Here is a 21,488-nt window from a genome sequence, read left to right as displayed (position 1 = left end):
AGGAAGCAATCCAAGCGTGGGCCGCGCCGGAGATGCCCAACTCAGAGAGGGTGGAGAGGAGGATCTGATGGTTCACAGTATCAAAGGCAGCAGATAGGTCTAGAAGGATGAGAGCAGAGGAGAGAGAGTTAGCTTTAGCAGTGCGGAGAGCCTCCGTGACACAGAGAAGAGCAGTCTCAGTTGAATGACCAGTCTTGAAACCTGACTGATTTGGATCAAGAAGGTCATTCTGAGAGAGATAGCAGGAGAGCTGGCCAAGGACGGCACGTTCAAGAGTTTTGGAGAGAAAAGAAAGAAGGGATACTGGTCTGTAGTTGTTGACATCGGAGGGATCGAGTGTAGGTTTTTTCAGAAGGGGTGCAACTCTCGCTCTCTTGAAGACGGAAGGGACGTAGCCAGCGGTCAAGGATGAGTTGATGAGCGAGGTGAGGTAAGGGAGAAGGTCTCCGGAAATGGTCTGGAGAAGAGAGGAGGGGATAGGGTCAAGTGGGCAGGTTGTTGGGCGGCCGGCCGTTACAAGACGCGAGATTTCATCTGGAGAGAGAGGGGAGAAAGAGGTCAAAGCACAGGTTAGGGCAGTGTGAGCAGGACCAGCAGTGTTGTTTGACTTAGCAAACGAGGATCGGATGTCGTCCTCATTCTTCTATTCAAAATGGTTAACGAAGTCATCCGCAGAGAGGGGGGGGAGGATTCAGGAGGGAGGAGAAGGTGGCAAAGAGCTTCCTAGGGTTAGAGGCAGATGCTTGGAATTTAGAGTGGTAGAAAGTGGCTTTAGCAGCAGAGACAGAAGAGGAAAATGTAGAGAGGAGGGAGTGAAAGGATGCCAGGTCCGCAGGGAGGCGAGTTTTCCTCCATTTCCGCTCGGCTGCCCGGAGCCCTGTTCTGTGAGCTCGCAGTGAGTCGTCGAGCCACGGAGCAGGAGGGGAGGACCGAGCCGGCCTGGAGGATAGGGGACAGAGAAAATCAAAGGATGCAGAAAGGGAGGAGAGGAGGGTTGAGGAGGCAGAATCAGGAGATAGGTTGGAGAAGGTTTGAGCAGAGGGAAGAGATGATAGGATGGAAGAGGAGAGAGTAGCGGGAGAGAGAGAGCGAAGGTTGGGACGGCGCAATACCATCCGAGTAGGGGCAGAGTGAGAAGTGTTGGATGAGAGCGAGAGGGAAAAGGATACAAGGTAGTGGTTGGAGACTTGGAGGGGAGTTGCAATGAGATTAGTGGAAGAACAGCATCTAGTAAAGATGAGGTCAAGCGTATTGCCTGCCTTGTGAGTAGGGGGGAAGGTGAGAGGGTGAGGTCAAAAGAGGAGAGGAGTGGAAAGAAGGAGGCAGAGAGGAATGAGTCAAAGGTAGACGTGGGGAGGTTAAAGTCACCCAGAACTGTGAGAGGTGAGCCATCCTCAGGAAAGGAACTTATCAAGGCGTCAAGGTCATTGATGAACTCTCCAAGGGAACCTGGAGGGCGATAAATGATAAGGATGTTAAGCTTGAAAGGGCTGGTAACTGTGACAGCATGGAATTCAAATGAGGAGATAGACAGATGGGTCAGGGGAGAAAGAGAGAATGTCCACTTGGGAGAGATGAGGATTCCAGTGCCACCACCCCGCTGGCCAGATGCTCTCGGGGTATGCGAGAACACGTGGGCAGACGAGGAGAGAGCAGTAGGAGTAGCAGTGTTATCTGTGGTAATCCATGTTTCCGTCAGCGCCAGGAAGTCGAGGGACTGGAGGGTAGCATAGGCTGAGATGAACTCAGCCTTGTTGGCCGCAGACCGGCAGTTCCAGAGGCTGCCGGAGACCTGGAACTCCACGTGGGTCGTGCGCGCTGGGACCACCAGGTTAGAGTGGCAGCGGCCACTGTGTATGGCCTGTGCAGAGGGGAGAGAACAGGGATAGACAGACACATAGTTGACAAGCTACAGAAGAGGCTACGCTAATGCAAAGGAGATTGGAATGACAAGTGGACTACACGTCTCGAATTTTCAGAAAGTTAAGCTTACGTTGCAAAAATCTTATTGACAAATGACGAAAATGATACAGTACTGCTGGCTGGTGAAGTAGGCTAGCTAGCAGTGGCTGCATTGTTGACTTTGTTTGAACGTGTAGCTGGCTAGGTAACCTCGATAGTTTCAGTACTACACCTTATCATGATACAAAAGCAACTATGTAGCTAGCTAACATAGCACTAATCAAGACGTTCCTTTGTAATGTATTTAGTTTCTACAATGCTGCTCGTCGGTAATAGTTGACTAGGTTTGGAAAAATGGCGTCGCGGGGGACGAAAATAGCTGGCTAGCTAACCTCGATAATTACTCTAAACTACACAATTATCAAGCTATGACAAAGACAACTATGTAGCTAGCTAACACTGCACTAGTCAAATCGTTCCGGTGTAATGTATTAGTTTCTACAGCGCTGCTAGTCGGTAACGGTTGGCTAGCTAGCAGTGGGTTTGATGATGACTAGGTGTGTTGACTAAGTCTGGAGTCTGAACAACGGCGTCGCGTCGCGGCTGGCTAGCTAACCTCGATAATTACTCTAAACTACACAATTATCTTAGATACAAAGACAGCAAAGACAACTATGTAGCTAGCTAACACTACACGAATCAAGTCGTTCCATTGTAATGTTGCAATGTAATAGTTTCTACAGTGCTGCTAGTCGGTAGAAGTTGGCTAGTTGGCTAGCTAGCAGTGTTGACTACGTTAGGAGGACGAAAATAGCTGGCTAGCTAACCTCGATAATTACTCTAATTACTCTAAACTACACAATTATCTTTGATACAAAGACGGCTATGTAGCTAGCTAAGAAAAATTGCTCAGATCAAACAAATCAAACCAATGTAATGTAATGAAATGTAATATTACCTGTGGAGCGAAGCGGATCATCTACTTCCAAATTAATACAACCACTCGCATCAAAAAAACATCTAAAAGCAATGAGGCTGATGCAACAGATCAGAACACTTATCTTAAAATGTTGATCAACTATTAGGCTATTTATTCACATTATAAGCACAGCAATGCGCACAAGGCAGTAGGCTATAAGCGGGAATGTTCCAAAATGCAATTAATTAGTGGGAAAAAAAACATTCTCAAAAGAGCATGTAATGATTTATTATAAACGTGCATTTTTATGGTGAATATTATCTTCCTCAAACATGAAACTCACTTGTATGCCAGTTACACCGGTTGTAAAGCAGATTAATGTGCTGCATTTGTAAGTTATTTGGACACTTTAGTTGTGATACAAACATTATCAAAACATATAGGCCTATGGGCTAGGCTACATTAGGTGTGCAACTATGATTTTAAAAAGTCACAAAAAAGGAATGCGCTGTTTCTTGCCTTACTGCACAAGCTGGGCATCATTCACAAGTGATAATACATTCTTCACAAGTGATAGGCTAATATTGTCACACATCACACTATTCTTGATTTTATCTTGTCTTTACATACAGTTGAAGTTGGAGGTTTACATACACCTTAGCCAAACACTTTTAAACTCAGTTTTTCACAATTCCTGACATTTAGTACTAGTAAAATTCCCTGTCTTAGGTAAGACCAGACTTGTGGAGGTCTACTATTTTTTTCTGGGGTCTTGGCTGATTTCTTTTGATTTTCACATGATGTCAAGCAAAGAGGCACTGAGTTTGAAGGTAGGCCTTGAAAAACATCCACAGGTACACTTCAAATTGACTCAAATTATGTCAATTAGCCTATCCGAAGGTTCTAAAGCCATGACATCATTTTCTGGAATTTTCCAAGCTGTTTAAAGGCACAGTCAACTTAGTGTATGTAAACTTCTGACCCACTGGAATTGTGATACAGTGAATTATAAGTGAAATAATCTGTCTGTAAACAATTGTTGGAAAAATGACTTGTGTCATGCACAAAGTAGATGTCCTAACAGACTTGCCAAAACTATAGTTTGTTAACAAGAAATGTGTGGAGTGGTTGAGAACTTTCTTCTGAAACTCATCAGTCTATTCTTGTTCTGAGAAATGAAGGCTATTCCATGTGAGAAATTTCCAAGAAACTGAAGATCTCGTACAACGCTGTGTACTACTCCCTTCACAGAACAGCGCAAACTGGCTCTAACCAGAATAGAAAGAGGAGTGGGAGGCCCCGGTGCACAACTGAGCAAGAGGACAAGTACATTAGAGTGTCTAGTTTGAGAAACAGACGCCTCACAAGTCCTCAACTGGCAGCTTCATTAAATAGTACCCGCAAAACACCAGTCTCAACATCAACAGTGAAGAGGCGACTCCGGGATGCTGGCCTTCTAGGCAGAGTTCCTCAGTCCAGTGTCTGTTCTTTTGCCCATCTTAATATTTTCTTTCTAATGGCCAGCCTGAGATATGGCTTTTTCTTTGCAACTCTGCCTGCATGCTTTTGGTCATGTAGTGTATATAAAACAAAATCAAACAAGATCCTATAGGATACCAGGAGTATCTTAAGAAACAAAAAGAAAGATACCTCAAGACAAAAGAAAGTGTTGAACTGAAATCCCAGTGAGGAAAAAAAAGGGGGGAAAAAGGAAACAAAGGAAAATAAACCAATGTAACAGAAGATCAGCTATCCAGAAAAGAGTGGTTATGGAGTCATACCTGTCAAGGAACACCCCCCCCCCCCCAAAATCACCTTAAGTCTTACAGCTACACAATGATGACCTATCTGCCCCTCAAATGACTCCAAATCTATGTAATTGTTTTGGCCCACAGACCGTGATAATTCAACAGAGGCAGACAAAGCACAACCTTCCACTTAAACATAATCACAGCCATCTCCTAGAGCAAATCAGCCCATTGCAGACATATATGAGGGACTGATTGGAAAGTGGTGTGTTGTGAAATAGGATGAAGACCCTTACCCTGGTATTATACAAGATGTTGATGCAGAGAGCTGTGCTCTAGTCAAAAGTCATGTGGGAGCCAACCGCTTATTTTGGTCAATGAGAGGACATTGTACAGTATGGTACCAACCAGGGAATGTGCTTGGGCTTGTCCCTGAGCCTCATCCAGTGACAAAACGGCATGTGATGCTTGATGGCACAGTCTGGGAGGAAATTTGGTCTTGTTAAGCAATCGAGTGCATTAAGGGCAAAACCTAATCTTGCGTGAGCACACACCTGTCTCATGAGTCTGAATCAATAGACTGCAGCCAGTGAACAATCATGTGTTTAATGTCAACCAGTGTTTCCAACCTTGTATGTGTATTTATGCCTAATGCATTGAATCCCAAATTGTTCTAAAATATGCTGTTTTTGGGGGTTTTGAATGGTCTGTTCTATATCTTCAATACAATTAAACCTGTACAACTGTGACAATGTTTAATGGAGTTTTCCATCGGTTGTTTTATATGAAATGTAATTTCCACCACACTCTGTCATTACCACAACACTCAGTCAGGAAAGGGTGTATTAAATTACAATTGATATTGATGATTTTTCCCATATGTGAACTTTATATGTATGTTCTTAAGATATTTCCTAAAATAATGTAAAATATTAAGATTTTGATTAGGTAAATAGATGTTTCTGAGTATCAAGGCATATATAGACATTTAGACATGACAATGATAAATACATATAATTAAAACTTACAAATAGTAATAAAAAAATATATAAAACACAAATGTCATTTGAAATGTTATATAAAACACCTTCCTTTTCAACTAAAATAGCACATTTTATGACGTGGAAATAATGACATTTCCCCTCAGGTATTTGGGGGAACCAATACAAATCTTTATATTCTTTTAAAGTATGGTCTCAGCCACTCATCTATCTTGTCTACAGACAGAGTGAAGAAAATATTCAGATATATAAAAAGCCGTTATAACGTTTCATTTTCTAAAGCATTTAACATCCAAAAGTGCTCGTATTTGCAAATCAACTATGTATGTACAGTCACTGTGGGGACAACGTCGTAGATGTACTTATTAATAAAGCTGTTGACTCTTCAGCGCCATCATGAATCCCGGAACATATTCCAGTCTGTGCTAGCGAAACAGTCCTCTAATTTAGCGTTTGCGTTTGCTTCGTCAGACCACTTCCGTATTGAGCGCGTAACTGGTACTTCCTGTTTGAGTTTTTGCTTGTAAGCGTTAATCAAATTTGCCAAGTGGAGGGCGAGCTTTTGTATTCTTCTCTCTATGTGGAGTAAAGGTGATCTAGGTATTTTTTCTTCCGCTTATGATAAAATTTAACTCAGTGTGCAGACATTGATGCCATCTTCTGGACTGGTTTATTGATACATTTTAATCAAACGTACTTCGGCAAGTTAGTTCGTATTACTTTGTATTTATAACATATTTGGCAAAATGCAGATTCACAGCACGACTACAAAGAAGCCCACCTGGAAATCGACCATGTTTTCTTGTAGATGACGTCACGTCGAAGTAGCCAGCCAAAGAGGGAGTAGACCACCACTTTGTTTAGACGACCAAAGCTTTTGGACTTAGCTACTAACACTAATATTAACCTTGTATTATCTCATTTACTAGTTGCTGTAGGCTACTATCAAAAAACTAGATCGACAATGTCATTGGCAGACGATGTCGGATGGACATGGTCCGCGGATGAGACAAAGGCGCTGATCTCGGTATGGTCAGACGAGCAGATTCTTCTGAAGATGGAGCAAACGTACAGAAACAAACATGTTTACAGCGAAATTTCGGAGCGGTTAAAAGACCTTGGTGTCAAACGGACGTGGAAGCAGTGCCAAAACAAGATTAAGGCCTTGAAGTGGAGATACAGAGAAACACTGAGAAACCCAAGCAGTAGCCGACCGTGTCCGTTCTTTTCTGAACTGCACGAATTTCTCGCCGCCATGCCTGACATGCCCGAGTCCAAGGAAACTGACGAGGAGGAAGATACTGGTAAGAAAATCAGGTTACATTCATAGTTTTCAGTGTCAAACTTGACAATTGTTTTCTTAACTACATGGATAGCCAATTATTTATTTTTTAATGTGGCGCGATATTCATTTCTCGAATTCGCAGCCCAATTCTGATATTGTTTTCAATGGACCAATCATAACAAGCTCAAAAAAAAATATATATTGATGTGAAAAGATCTGATGTTATTGGTCAAAAGACTAATTACTGGAAAAATATATAAAAATATGGCTGCCTGTGTAAACTCTGTCAAACAGCTCAACATAATAATCTTCAAGAGTTTAAGGCTATGTTTAGACCGGTAGCCCAATTATGATATTTTCCCCACAAATTGGTGTTGACCAATCACTTCAGATCTTTTTACATCAGATCTTTTTAAGAGCTGGTTTGATTAGCTAATTTAAACCAATTAGTGGGGAAAAAACATCCGTATTGGGCTTTTTGTAAAGAATGTAACCTGTCCCCAGGCTTAATTGGTATCACATATAGGTTCGATATGGCAAGATGGCGCCGACAAACATGGCAGTTCTGCTTCTAGCTCCTAAGAAACTTTGCAGATTTGATGAGCGGCTGGTGGGCAAGATTAGTTAGAATGGAAATTCGTCCTCAGTCTTTCCCAAAACCCCAGACACACACACACATTAAGGCACAGTGTGCACACAGCACCCCTGAGTGGATTAAGTGCCTTGCTCAAAAACACAACCGCAGGGCCCGGTCGGAAAACGTACCTCAATGCAGGGATGGGATGTACTCCAAATTTTACCTATATCCAAACTGATACGTTGAAGATTTAAATACTGCTAGTTTTTATGGGAAACTGCCCTTTTCGTCCTCATGCTAGCTAGCAGTAGTCACTGCAACCATTTTGGAATGGCATTGTCAGCCAATCAGCTCCTTTGTTGATCAACATGACGTGCCATTCCTAAATGGCTGGTGTGGCTACTGCTAGCCAACAATAAGGCGAAAAGGTACGTTTTCTGGAAAAACAGCAGTATTTCAATCCTCTCGATGTATCAGTTTGGATATAGATAAAATTGTAGTGGCACTTCCCATCCCTGCATTGAGGTACATTTTCCGACCCATATCTCACGCTGGCTCCGCAATCTTTTAATCTAACCATGACTGCGTTCCGACCCCAGTGCAGTAGTGTCAACAAGTGTAACGATAGCCTGCAAATTCTGACCCTAACAAACAGCTGACTGAATGACCACAATGCAGCAGCAGCACACAGGAATATAATGAATATAACCTCTAACCCTGGCAATTTGACTGGTAAACTCATGGGTACACTCGCAATGGCTGCCTGGTATTGTGATGCAATAATTTCAAATTTTAAGGGGAGTTCATAAATCCAGATTCAGAGCGTTTTGCTGAAGCACCAAAACTACCTGGCTAAAGTTGGCTAGCTTGCTACTTCCAGACACACAGGAGAACACCTCACTCTGACCATTTTACTTGCCCTAGCAGAGCTGGTTGAGCTGTTTTCATGTTATCTAGAGCATTGGTGGCTGTAACTGTGCTGCTGGCAACAATTTCATTGTTTTTTTGCAGACGTTTACTGACACCGGTCATATTCAACGGTTGTTGCACGTTTGTAAATATCCTGTGGCGTTCTGCATTAGCATCAAACTGCCCCCGCGATATGCAACTTTTCAGGGAAGTTAGAAACCAGTACACACAGGCAGTTAACGCCAAGGCTAGCTTTTTCAAACAGAAATTTGCTTCCTGCAACTCAAACTCTAAAAAGTTCTGGGACATTGTAAAGTCCATGGAGAATAAGAACACCTCCTCTCAACTGCCCACTGCACTGAGGATAGGAAACTCTGTCACCACCGATAAGCCCACTATAATTGAGAATTTCAATAAGCATTTTTCTACGGCTGGCCATGCTTTCCACCTAACTACCCCTACTGCATTCAACAGCATTGCACCCCCCACAGCTACTCGCCCAAGCCTCCCCCATTTCTCCTTCTCCCAAATCCAGTCAGCTGATGTTCTGAAAGAGCTGCAAAATCTGGACCCCTACAAATCAGCTGGGCTTGACAATCTGGACCCTTTCTTTCTAAAATTATCTGCCGAAATTATTGCAACCCCTATTACTAGCCTGTTCAACCTCTCTTTTGTGACATCTGAGATTCCCATAGATTGGAAAGCAGCTGCTGTCATCCCCCTCTTCAAAGGAGGTGACACTCTTGACCCAAATTGCTACAGACCTATATCCATCCTACCCTGCCTTTCTAAGGTCTTCGAAAGCCAAGTCAACAAACAGATTACCGACCATTTCGAATCCCACCGCACCCTCTCCGCTATGCAATCTGGTTTCAGAGCTGGTCGTGGGTGCACCTCAGCCACGCTCAAGGTCCTAAAAGACATCGTAACCGCCATCGATAAGAAACAATACTGTGCTGCCGTATTCATTGACCTGGCCAAAGCTTTTGACTCTGTTAACCTCTTACATCTAGACGTTCCGCTAGCGGAACACCTGCTCCGATATACAATGATAGGCGTGGCGCAAATTAGAAATTCCTCAAAAATACAAAGGCTTCATTTTTCAAACATATGACTATTTTACACCATTTTAAAGACAAGACTCTCCTTTATCTAACCACACTGTCCGATTTCAAAAAGGCTTTACAGCGAAAGCAAAACATTAGATTATGTCAGCAGAGTACCCAGCCAGAAATAATCAGACACCCATTTTTCAAGCTAGGATATAATGTCACAAAAAACAAAACCACAGCTAAATGCAGCACTAACCTTTGATCTTCATCAGATGACAACCCTAGGACATTATGTTATACAATACATGCATGTTTTGTTCAATCAAGTTCATATTTATATCAAAAACCAGCTTTTTACATTAGCATGTGACGTTCAGAACTAGCATTCCCACCGAACACTTCCGGTGAATTTACTAAATTACTCACGATAAACGTTCACAAAAAACATAACAATTATTTTAAGAATTATAGATACAGAACTCCTTTGTGCAATCGAGGTGTCCAATTTTAAAATAGCTTTTCTGTGAAAGCACATTTTGCAATATTCTGACTACATAGCCTGGCATCACAGGGCTAGCTATTTAGACACCCAGCAAGTTTAGCCTTCACCAAAGTCAGATTTACTATTAGAAAAGTTTGATTACCTTTGGTGTTCTTCGTCAGAATGCACTCCCAGGACTGCTACTTCAATAACAAATGTTGGTTTGGTTCAAAATAATCCATTGTTATATCCAAATAGCGGCGTTTTGTTCGTGCGTTCAAGACACTATCCAAGGGTGACGAAGGGTCACGCGCACGATGCGTTTCGTGACAAAACATTTCTAAATATTCCATTGCCGTACTTCGAAGCATGTCAACCGCTGTTTAAAATCAATTTTTATGCCATTTTTCTCGTTAAAAAGCGATAAGGAGGCCTAAGGGGACTAGGCTAGGCATCAGGATATATGATAAACAGAGTAGCAGCAGCGTATATGATGATAGTCAGTATAAATGTGTGTGTGTGTGTGAGCAAATGATGGAGTAAGTGTTTGTATGTAGAATGTTCATTCAATGGAATGTATTTTATTTTTTTGTAATGTCAGTTGAGTTGAATCCAAAAATCACAGCACATATTTTACTTCCTGCTTTGCTGCTCTGGGTACACTGGCAATGGCCGCCAGTCCACCATCATTGAATTGAATGGGGACGTCCATTGAATTTCTATAGCAGCACATGCAGTCAGGAGCGGAGGAGAGGACAAAATATGGGTCAACGTTTTTTGAACCGTTATTATGGTGACCTCGGTCATTTGGCTGTCCAATTACAGTCATCCAAAATTCCATGACAGTCACAGCCCTAAATTGGATTAAATGTTGGGTATTTCAAAACTGAAAAATAAGATTCTCATCCTCTGAATACGGATTTGGTAATCCAGTCTGACCTTTAATCAGGATTAGGATAGGTTGGTTTTAATGCAGAAAATCCATATAATCTTGATCCCACAGGAAGGGTGGATTCAGGATGGATTTAGAAAGTAGAAAGGCACTACTGTGATATTTCTTGGTAATTAAGGTGGGGAGGCTTAAAAAACTTTCTTACATCTGAAAACCAAAGCTTCATTATGTTAAATTGATTGTAGTATAGGTCAGTTGTTATATTGAGAAGTGTCAAATAAATGCATGTAGGCTACTTATAAGTGAAATGCAGGCTCTATTATTTGTTATCTTAGTTGCCTTCATTCATGTAGTTAACAAATGTCTGTTTCATTATGACAGTGTAGAAGTAGGAACATAACCTGTCCAGTAGATGGCTAGCCACTAGGCTCCTGCCACCCACATTTAGCTACGCAGCAACAAAACCACTCCATGACGTGTACAATCTGATAATCTGTATGTGGCAATCGCAATAAAAGATGGCCTGGAATGTCACCAAATGTTTTCTTTCCTACCAGGTCTTCCTCTTCCTCTGTCGTCTCTGCGTCTTTTGGTTCCTCCACTGCGGCTGGTGTCGGCAGCTCTATGGCAAGTTGTTCAGCGGAGAGACACAATGGACTATGGGTTGGTGGAGGAGTTTGTCACCACTGTGTTGGAGATGATCCCTGATCTGATGAGTTACAGAGAGAAAGTACAACTCATCATGGGGCTGCGAGCACAGGTGAGAGATGGAGGGATATGACTGAAGTAGAACGTAGGGTGACATTTGTGTGCATGCAGGGCTCCCTTGAGAAAGAGACCTTGGTCTCAATGGGACTCCCAGTTAAAAGAAAGGTAAAATAAAACAAATCCGGTAATACTTTACTATAAGGTTCCACTTGTAAAGGGGTTATAATTATGTTATTAACATTTCATCATTTGTAAATGCATTATAAATCATGAATAAATAGTTATATTGCATTGGTCAAAATAGTGCAATAACTGGTCTGTTTGCCAAATAGTGAGCCAATATTTACATCCAGTTATTAACAATGTTTAAATGCACTTAACAAATGCGTGTAAGATTAACCCTTATGTACCATCATGCAACCTTCTATTCAATAGTTGCACAGTTGAACAATTAGTTATTTGCATTGGTGCTCTGTCCCAGGAACAGAAGAGGTTGGTTTTCATGATGTCTTGACCCACATATGAAACCGTGGCCAAATTTACATTCAGGACATTATTCAATCATCATTCCCAACATATTACCGCTTACCAGATGATATCAACACACTTACCACTTCTCTGTGATGGTCCAAGTATGGGGAATGCTCTGGTGTGAAATGGTAACCGTAATACTTTTGTTTGGTGAAACAGTGGGGGTATCTTCTCACAATGTTTAATGTTTTGCTCTTCATACCCACCATTCATTGAAGTTTAGTGTCATCTTCTCTCATGTACGGTACCAGTCAAAAGTTTGGACACACCTACTCATTCCAGGGTTTTTCTTTATTTTTACTATTTTTTACATTGTAGAATAATAGTGAAGACAAACTGTTAAACAAATAAAAAATATCTCTTGGCTTTCTCTCAACCAGCTTCACGAAAATGCATTTCAATTAACAGGTGTGCCTTGTTAATTTGTGGAATTTCTTTCCTTCTAAATAATCAACAGGATTTCTGTATCCAAAAGTGAAACAAATTGTATAGAGAATGTACCCTCTGAAATTTATTTTCTTGTGAACGTTCCTTTCGCTCAATCTCTTCTTTCTGGCCTTCGCACGCTTTTCATATCCATGTCCATCCTGATTCTACACGATGCACTATGGGTGCGCCGCACTATGGGTGCGTTCGTAAATTCACTCTGGAGTGTCAGAGAGAGCTCAGAGTGCGCTCTGGGCGTTGGTAAATTGTCCGTTTGTAAATCGGAGCGTTTAGAGCACACACTGGTCGCTCTGGCCTAGGAGTAGGGTTGATCCAAGACTTCAGACCTCACAAAGGCAGTCAAGCTAACTAGCTAACGTTAGCTAGCTTGCTAGCTACTTCAAGACATTAATGAGAGAGCACCTCAATGACCATTTTACTTGTCCTAGCAGAGCTGGTTAAGCTGTTTTCATGTTATCCAGATCATTGGTAACTGTGCTGCTGGCAACAATTTAATTAAGCTTTTTTCCCGATGTTTACTGTCACCGGCCATATTCAACGGGTGTCGAGCGTTTTGTAAATTCATCAGTTATTCTGCCCTCTGGCACACAGACGAGAGTGCTCTGAAATCAGGGGAGATGGGGCACATTTGTAAATTCACTCTGGCCAGGTCTGTGTCAACACACTTCTGGGCACGTTCCAGGTCGTCTTTATTTCAAGCATGTTTCACAGATGTGCACATCTCACAAAGTCGTGGGAATTTCTCCAAAACCAGCAAACCACACCAATAATATGGCTTGAGATCTTCAGATGAGGCTTTCATCCCTGGAATAAACAAGTGTACCAATTAATCATCAAGGTTTCAAATGTGGGGCTATTGGTCTGAAAACAAACCATATGGGTAATGTGTTAAGAATGAGGATTCAGCAATGTCCTGGATGTAAATTTGATCAGGGCATCAGGGTTTCAAAGGTGGGTCAAGACACATTATGAAAACCAACCTCTTCTGTTCCTGGGACAGAGCAACAATGCAATCACACCCAAAAGTGAGAAAATAACTATTGCTTAACTGTGCAACCATTGAAAATAAGTATGCATGATGATACATAAGGGTTCAATATTATACGCATTTGTAAGTGCATTTATATACTGTGTAACACTTACTTTAACATTCTTATACCATACTCACTGCCGGATTGGTTTGCATCTAAAATGCCTCGGTGTTACCTGTTTGTTGTTGACAGCTGGTTCTAGAGTTATGTCGCTCTGATTGTTCAGCCGACCCAGAGACCATCCAGCCACACCTGAGCAGAATGAGGACCTGCATCATCACTCATAGAGAAAAGGAGGTGAGTGCCACTCAAGTGATCAAGCCTTGTGACTCTGTTGGCTAGGTTCATTTACTAACTGTGTTATGTATACTTGCTGTAGATAGATACAGAGGTGGAGGCATCGGAATCAAACTTCTTGGAACTCGTCCAAACTCTTCTAGATGACCCAATTGAGAGGGAACACTTCTTCCAGGTTGGTGTGAGAACAATGTTTCTGCTAAACAGACATTTAAATCAAAGAGGTAAACTGTACAGCAATGTGTGCACAATCTGTTCCACATCTTATTCCATTGAAGTCCTTGTTACTGGCTAACTCAGTAATGCTGAACCCCAACCTGCATTAGCTAATATTGAGTTGACTTGTATAGCTACTAATGATGTCAATAGGATGCCTTACACTCTGTTATACACCACTCAGATGCACTTTGTTTCCTCTAGGATGTTTTTCCAGAAGAATTCGGGCCCAGGTATGACGCAGCACTGCAGACTCTGATGTGGGAGTTCCTCGTCAGGCTGGAGAAGTTGCTTCCAACGCCAACCTTTCAACAGGTAGGTGCAATTTGGGAAGAGCCAATAGTGGCAACCTTGGCCGATTTTAAGAGTTGTTATATTGCGGAGCCTACCATACCTTACTTTTGTCATTTGGTGAATTGAATTTGTTGCTCATTTTAAACCACCTCCCCTTCACAGACTGTATCATGGCTCAGACCTGCTCCATCTGTGCTGAAGGAGTGTGCACAGTCTGTGACTCAACCTCAGCCTTTGAAGACTCTCCTCCAGCACAACAGATGCCATGGCCATTTGTTCACTAATGGTAGGCTTTTTTCCAGCTCTGTTTTCATACAGTGGCAAATAAGTTTTTCCATGACGTTTTTAAATGTAGCGGCTGCTACACTGGACGTGTAACTGTTGCAGAGATGCTCCCAGTTGTTTTGAAAGGAATCGTGGGCGTAAGCAGCGAGGCCTCTGGGGGAATTTAGGCTTTGTTTCTATTTTCAAGATATTCATTTAGTAAACATCTGAGGGATGGAATTGGAAAAATGTAACCACTCTCATATTCATAGACAAAGCTATGGATACAAGGACTGACCATCCATACCAAAATTGTAGTTTTAACCATGATTTGAGGCTATAAAATTGAGTAAAACAAACGTATATTTTCATTTTGATGGGCTACGACAGTTGAACTAAGCTCATGAGGCATTTACAAGTTATATTCTTCAAGAATCATATATCATCATAGCATATATCATTCAAATCCAAAAATGTATGTAGCAATCACAGGCAGACTAAATATTTATATTTTTCTAATGTTTCAGCTCCTTCATCTGGTGCTGATGATCGTATCCTCTCTTCACTGTCTCACTCGCTCTCAGAGAGGATAGAAATGGACATTGTTGAAGCACGCTCGCATAGCCAGTCTTTATCCACGTGTGCATCCAGAAATGAAAGGGACACTTTGATAGAGCAAGATAATGCAGAGAAGGAGCTGGGAATGAGTTTGGACACGGTTAAGAAGGCAGTGGAAATGGTGGATGGAAGGACAGAGGAATGGGGAGAGAACGTCTATGAGGAGAGACTGCAACATGACTTGGCTTATGATGTTTTAAAGGTAGAGATTGTAGATGGAGAAGACATGTCCTCAACATCATCGATGACAGCAGACGAGGTTGGATGGACCTGCTGGACACCTGAGGAGACAAAATCACTTATCTCTGTATGGTCGGATGAACAGATTCTTCATAAGATGGAGCAAAGCTATAGAAAAAAACATGTTTACAGTGAAATTTCGGAGTGTCTAAAGGAGCTTGGTATCAAAAAGACAACCAAGCAGTGCCACAATAAGATAAAAGCCTTGAAGTGGCGCTACAGAGAAACACTGAGGAACCCAAGCAGCCGACCGTGTCCGTTCTTTTCTAAGCTGCACAAATTTCTTGCCGCGGTGACTGATATGCCTGAGTCCAAGGAAACTGGCAAGATTTCAGATGGAGGAGTCATGTCTTTGGATCGGGATAAAGGGCCTTCTGTGGCTGTCGAGTTGGCGCCTCAACGTGAGAAAATTATTTCCAGAAAAGTGAAAGACAAGACACTCCCCGGAGAGCAAACCAAAGAGAAAAAGGAGGATGAAACATTTTGCATCCCTCAAAGTGACAGCAAGATGAAAAGCCCCCCCAAAAAACATTGTCGCAAACAGATGGTTGAAGACATGTCTTCGACAACATCGGCAGACAATGACACGCGGACCTGGACCCTGGAGGGGACGAAAGCGCTGATCTCCGTGTGGTCAAACAAACAGGTTCTTCAGATGATGGAGCAAAGTTACCGAAAAAAACATGCGTACAGTGAAGTTTCAGAGCGGCTAAAGAACATTGGCATCAGAAGGACGTGGAAGCAGTGCCAATCAAAGATTAAGCACATGAAGCACAGCTACAGACAAGCACTGAGGAACCCAAGCATTAGTGGCCGAGCAACCTGTCCGTTCTTTTCTGAACTGCACACATTTCTAGCCAACATGCCTGATATGCCTGATTCCAAGGGAACTGGCAAGGTTTCAGATGGCGAAGTCGTGTCTTCGGATCAGGATGAAGGGCCTTCTGTAGAGCTGGAGCATCTACATGAGAAAATGGCGTCTAGGAAAGTGAAAGTCAAGGCACTCCCCGGAGAGCAAACAGAAGAGAGAAAAGGGGATGAAAGTGACAGCAGAATGAATATTGGAAGAAAACAACACGTGGTTGAAGAGGTGTCTGATTTAGAACTTCATCCCGTAGTGCTGCTGACCCAACTTGATGACAACAGTCTTATGACAGGTGAGTAAAACATTTTTTTAAAACGATATATTTTTGACGTGTGTGTGTGTGTGTGTGTGTGTGTGTGTGTGTGTGTGTGTGTGTGTGTGTGTGTGTGTGTGTGTGTGTGTGTGTGTGTGTGTGTGTGTGTGTAATTCATTCCAAGATTTAAGTTAGTGGTGTGTGTGGAAAATGTATTCCAAGGCTCAAGTTAGGGGTGAGAGTGACATCTGTAACCTTCTAACAATGGTACTTCTCTCTTCCAACACCAGTTGGTGCTCCTGGTCCTGTTTCCCATACCGCAGAGCAGTCTCCTAAAAGAAGCAAGCGTGCCAAAATTTGCTCCTTATGTGGGAAGAGTTTTGTTGAAGCGAAGGATTTGACAACACACATGCGAACTCACACTGAGCAGAGTCCTCACCAGTGCACCCAGTGTGGGGAAGGCTTTGACCATCAGGACGACTTACATAAACATCAGCAGCGTGAGTGTGAGGAGATGATGAAACAACAGGAGGTCAATGAACACCAGCATGGAAAGAATGACAGGATATCAGGACAGTCCAGTAATGCAAGTAGTGATCCCAAAACATGCCATCTATGCCATAAGACTTTTGAATTTCAATATATGTTGAGAAGTCATCTTATTATATTTCACAAAGGCAAAATACTTTTTAAGTGTCCTCTTTGTCTGAAGGGTTTTGCCTTCCTCCGTGATTTGAAGAAACACCAGAGTAACAAAAGAGGTTGTCCTACAAGTGAAGCCGTCAAAAAAAGGAAGGAGCTAAGATCAAAAAGCCCTTCTGCTCGCATCATTCCAGAACTTTCCTTAAATGCAAATCATTCCAAAACATGCCCTGTATGCCATGCAACGTTTTCACAAACGTCTAGTTTGAAAAGCCACTTTCTTCACCATCACGCCCCAGACAAGAGCCGCTTTAAGTGTCCCAGTGCTTTGAAGGCTTTTGTATCCCACAGTCAAAGGAAGAGACACCAGCAGAATAAAAGAGGTTGTCGGTTAGAGAGAGTTTACAAACATGGGACTAAGCCAGCATGGTCACTGGCTCCAAGGGAAAATAAAAATGACATTCCTCAGCCTTCCAGTACAGCAACCCAGGAACCACCAATCTCTCAAGCCCCCACCACTACAGCACAGTCCTCTAATAAAAAGACAATTCCTAAAGCATGTCCTCTATGCCATAAGACTTTTAAATTTGAAGCTACAATGGTAAGGCACATTGCTTCACACCAAAAGGAAAGTCTCAACAAGTGCCCTGACGTCTTGAAGTGCACCTTTTGTGAAGAGATCTTTTCACAGGGCATGGACCTGAAGAGTCACTACAGTCGTACTCATCAATTTACGGGACCGTTCCCCTGTCCTTCTTGTCAGAAGACTTTTGTTTCGTTAACTGAGCTGCGCTTACATCAAAGAAACGAGTCCACTCCTTACCAGTGCTCAGTGTGCCAGCGATTATTCCGAACACAGTATACCCTGACTATTCACGAGCGAATTCACACAGGGGAGAAACCGTTCCTCTGCGCCGAGTGTGGAAAGGGTTTCCGGAGTGAAAAACTACTGCAATCGCACTCTAAGAGTCATGTCGAGGGAAAACCCCACGCTTGCTCCACTTGTGGGAAAAGGTTCCAGAGAAAAGAGCTATTGAAACAACACATGTTGCATCACACAGATGCTGCTTTCATCTGCCCAGACTGTGGGAAGAAGTTTTTTCAGTTGGTATGGTTAAGAAGGCATATGTTAATGCACACTGGCGAGAGACCATTCCTCTGTGACCTCTGTGGGAAGGGTTTCAAATCTACGGCTGAATTGAGGATACACACCCGGACACACACTGGAGAACGGCCATTCAAGTGTCCAGAATGTGGCAAAGGTTGTAGGCAGAAGAGTGAGCTGCAGGAGCATCTGCGGAGGCACACAGGGGAGCGGCCGTATCCATGCACAGTGTGCGATAAACGCTTTTATGTCAGCAAAGATAGAAAACGACATATGCTCATACATACTGGAGAGAAGCCGTTCAAATGTCAAGCATGTGGCATGGCGTTCAACCGTAAAGCACTTTTGAGGGTACACCAAAAAAACAAGTTGTGTTTATATAGCCACACAAGTCCCCTACATTACACTCCCCTACATTACACATCATTGTAATGTTGGGGATTTGTGTGGCGTGATCAGTGTTGGGATTCATTACTTAGAAAAGTAATCTATTGTTACATTTAAGAAAATTCATCTTGTCACGTTACAATATTGTTGCATGAAAAGTAGTATATTACATATTACTTGTTGTGATTGTGTTTTTTTTCTCTTTTTCTTCCGCTGTCCATTCAGCACCATGGAGCTCCACTATAGGCCTACCTGTATCAGATGAGCAAAGCCACCCCTAAGGCGCTATCCTAGGTGCTGAATCCTTCATTCGCAATTACAATTGATAGCCTGATATTGTCACCCATCAGACCTGTGAATTTAATCTGGTCTTTAGACTGCGTCTATTGTTATTGTTGTTATTATATGTGTGAAATTATTTTCAATATAGTTTAGGTGTTTCGATTGGCCGTTAGTCAACTGTCGGGTGAAGGAAGGGCAGCGTGGGGAAAAAAAGGAATGCATGTCCTCCTAAAAGTGCTTAGAACACACTCTTGATTGTCATATCGAAATTCTAACGTCAGTCAGTGTGTTAAATGGACTTATTTAGGAAAGGTCAAGGACAGAGGAGGTATGACTATTACAATGCATTTTGTGTAGGGTTCATATGACAGCTGCCATATATCTCAGCAAAAAAAGAAATGTCCTCTCACTGTCAACTGTGTTTATTTTCAGCAAATTAACGTGTAAATATTTGTATGAACATAAGATTCAACAACTGAGACATAAACTGAACAAGTTTCACAGACATGTGAATAACAGAAATTGAATAATGTCTCCCTGAACAAAGGGGGGTCAAAATCGAAAGTAACAGTCAGTATCTGGTGTGGCCACCAGCTGCATTAAGTACTGCAGTGCATCTCCTCATGGACTGTACCAGATTTGCCAGTTCTTGTTGTGAGATGTTACCCCACTCTGCCACCAAAGCACCTGCAAGTTTCCGGACATTTCTGGGGGGGGAATGGCCCTAGCCCTCACCCTCCGATCCAACAGGTCCCAGACGTGCTCAATGGGATTGAGATGCGGGCTCTTCGCTGGCCATGGCAGAACACTGACTTTCCTGTCTTGCAGGAAATCAGGCACAGAACGAGCAGTATGGCTGGTGGCATTGTCATGCTGGAGGGTCAAGTCAGGATGAGCCTGCAGGAAGGGTACCACATGAGGGAGGAGGATGTCTTCCCTGTAACGCACAGCATTGAGATTGCCTGCAATGACAACAAGCTCAGTCAGTGAAGAGCACTTTTTTGCCAGTCCTGAATGGTCCAGCGACGATGGGTTTGTGCCCGTAGGTGACGTCGTTGCCAGTGATGTCTGGTGAGGACCTGCCTTACAGCAGGCCTACAAGCCCTCAGTCCAGCCTCTCTGAGTTTATATACTGAGTATACCAAACATTAGGAACACCTTTAATTCGTCAGGGCATGGACAGGGATTCTGCTTCTCACAGTTGTCAAATTGACTGGATGTCCTTTGGGTGGTGGACCATTCTTGACGGGAAACTGTTGAGCTTGAAAAACCCAGCAGCGTTGCAGTTCTTGACACAAACCGGTGTGCCTGGCACCTACTACCATACCACGTTCAAAGGCACTTCAATCTTTTGTCTTGCCCATTCACCCTCTGAATGGCACACATACACAATCCATGCCTCAATTGTCTCAAGGCTTAAAAATCCTTCTTTAACCCGTCTCCTCTTCATCTACACTGATTTGAAGTGGATTTAATCAATAAGGGATCATATACTGACCAGGTGAATGCTATTTCATGGGAAGAGCATGTTTTGTACACTCAGTGTATAACACGCTGAGAGAGATGATGATGAAAGTAAAGGACTCGTTATATTACTGTTACTCAGAAAAGTAATATATTACTGTAACACGTTACCTCCGATACTGGCCATGATAAGCATTAGCTTGATGTTTTTATAGCATTAATGTCTTGTCTTTATTGAAGGTAGCATTATTATTCTTATTCCAAGATAAATCACTGTGCCAGGTGTTGAAAGGGTTTCCTGTCTGCCTGCATTTCTTTTTTGGGTACCTAAATAAAAATGTAATAAAGGATTATTATTCTTGTTATTGGGAGGAATATGATTAAATGGTTTATAAGCATAGCCTATATCCTGTAAGTGTAGGGCGAACAGCTAGTATAATCAAGGCTCAGGAGAAATTCAAACTACAGTGGGGTCTGAAATTGACACCTTTTGATAAAGATAAGCAATAACGACTGTTTAAAATAAATAATTTAAATACTGAGCTATAGTGTGCACATCCTTTTGTTGCAAAATTATATTTTTTACTAATACAATTGCTCAGGTAAAGACATTTTGTTTAACAAGTAATATTTTTTTTCTCAAAGGTAGGGGTCAAAATGATTAACACCCCTGTTTTCAATGCCTCACCTTCTGAGGATAACGACACTGAACATTTTTGTCCAACTCATAAAACATTTTAGAACACATCGGGAGGGATCTTCACTATTCCTCCTTACAGAATCCTTCCAGACCCTTGATACCCTTCGTCTACGTTTATGGACTGCCCTTTTAAATTTAAACCACAGGTTTTCAAGTCTGGAGACTGAGATGACCATTGCAAAATGGCGTTATACTTGGGAAGATGAGTTAATCTATGGACATGCAATTGGGGGAGGGATGGGATTGGGGGGGGGGCAAAGGTGATTAGAAATTATGCACAAATTTAAATGGATAGAATTAGGAATTAGAGTGGAATGAATCTTATGATGGTCCAAAGGTCAGCCATGTTGGCCAGGCAGTGATAATATATTGTGTAAA

The 21,488-nt window shown here is 42.4% G+C and overlaps 1 protein-coding gene across 1 annotated transcript; it reads left to right on the top strand.

The window, feature by feature from the left end:
• The first annotated feature begins 6,013 nt into the window (after positions 1–6,013).
• Positions 6,014–19,528, top strand: LOC106569989 (uncharacterized). Its single transcript, XM_014141816.2, has 8 exons — positions 6,014–6,874; positions 11,324–11,526; positions 13,676–13,780; positions 13,863–13,955; positions 14,201–14,311; positions 14,453–14,576; positions 15,082–16,569; positions 16,821–19,528. Exons 1-8 carry the CDS (start codon positions 6,535–6,537, stop codon positions 18,707–18,709), a joined length of 4,353 nt encoding a protein of 1,450 aa, XP_013997291.1. The 5' UTR covers positions 6,014–6,534; the 3' UTR covers positions 18,710–19,528.
• Positions 19,529–21,488: the final 1,960 nt, after the last annotated feature.

Source organism: Salmo salar, chromosome ssa14, assembly GCF_905237065.1.
Source record: "Salmo salar chromosome ssa14, Ssal_v3.1, whole genome shotgun sequence".
In the NCBI taxonomy this organism is placed as follows: domain Eukaryota; kingdom Metazoa; phylum Chordata; class Actinopteri; order Salmoniformes; family Salmonidae; genus Salmo; species Salmo salar.
This window is presented reverse-complemented; position numbering and strand designations above follow the sequence as displayed.

What these genes read in the sequence shown, in the direction of transcription:
- LOC106569989 (XM_014141816.2), top strand. Translation starts at nt 6,535, where the DNA reads ATGTCATTGGCAGACGATGTCGGATGGACATGGTCCGCGGATGAGACA. An exon ending in TCACTCATAGAGAAAAGGAG is followed by an intron (nt 13,781 to 13,862) that starts GTGAGTGCCACT and finishes TACTTGCTGTAG; the next exon opens with ATAGATACAGAGGTGGAGGC. An exon ending in TGGCCATTTGTTCACTAATG is followed by an intron (nt 14,577 to 15,081) that starts GTAGGCTTTTTT and finishes CTAATGTTTCAG; the next exon opens with CTCCTTCATCTGGTGCTGAT.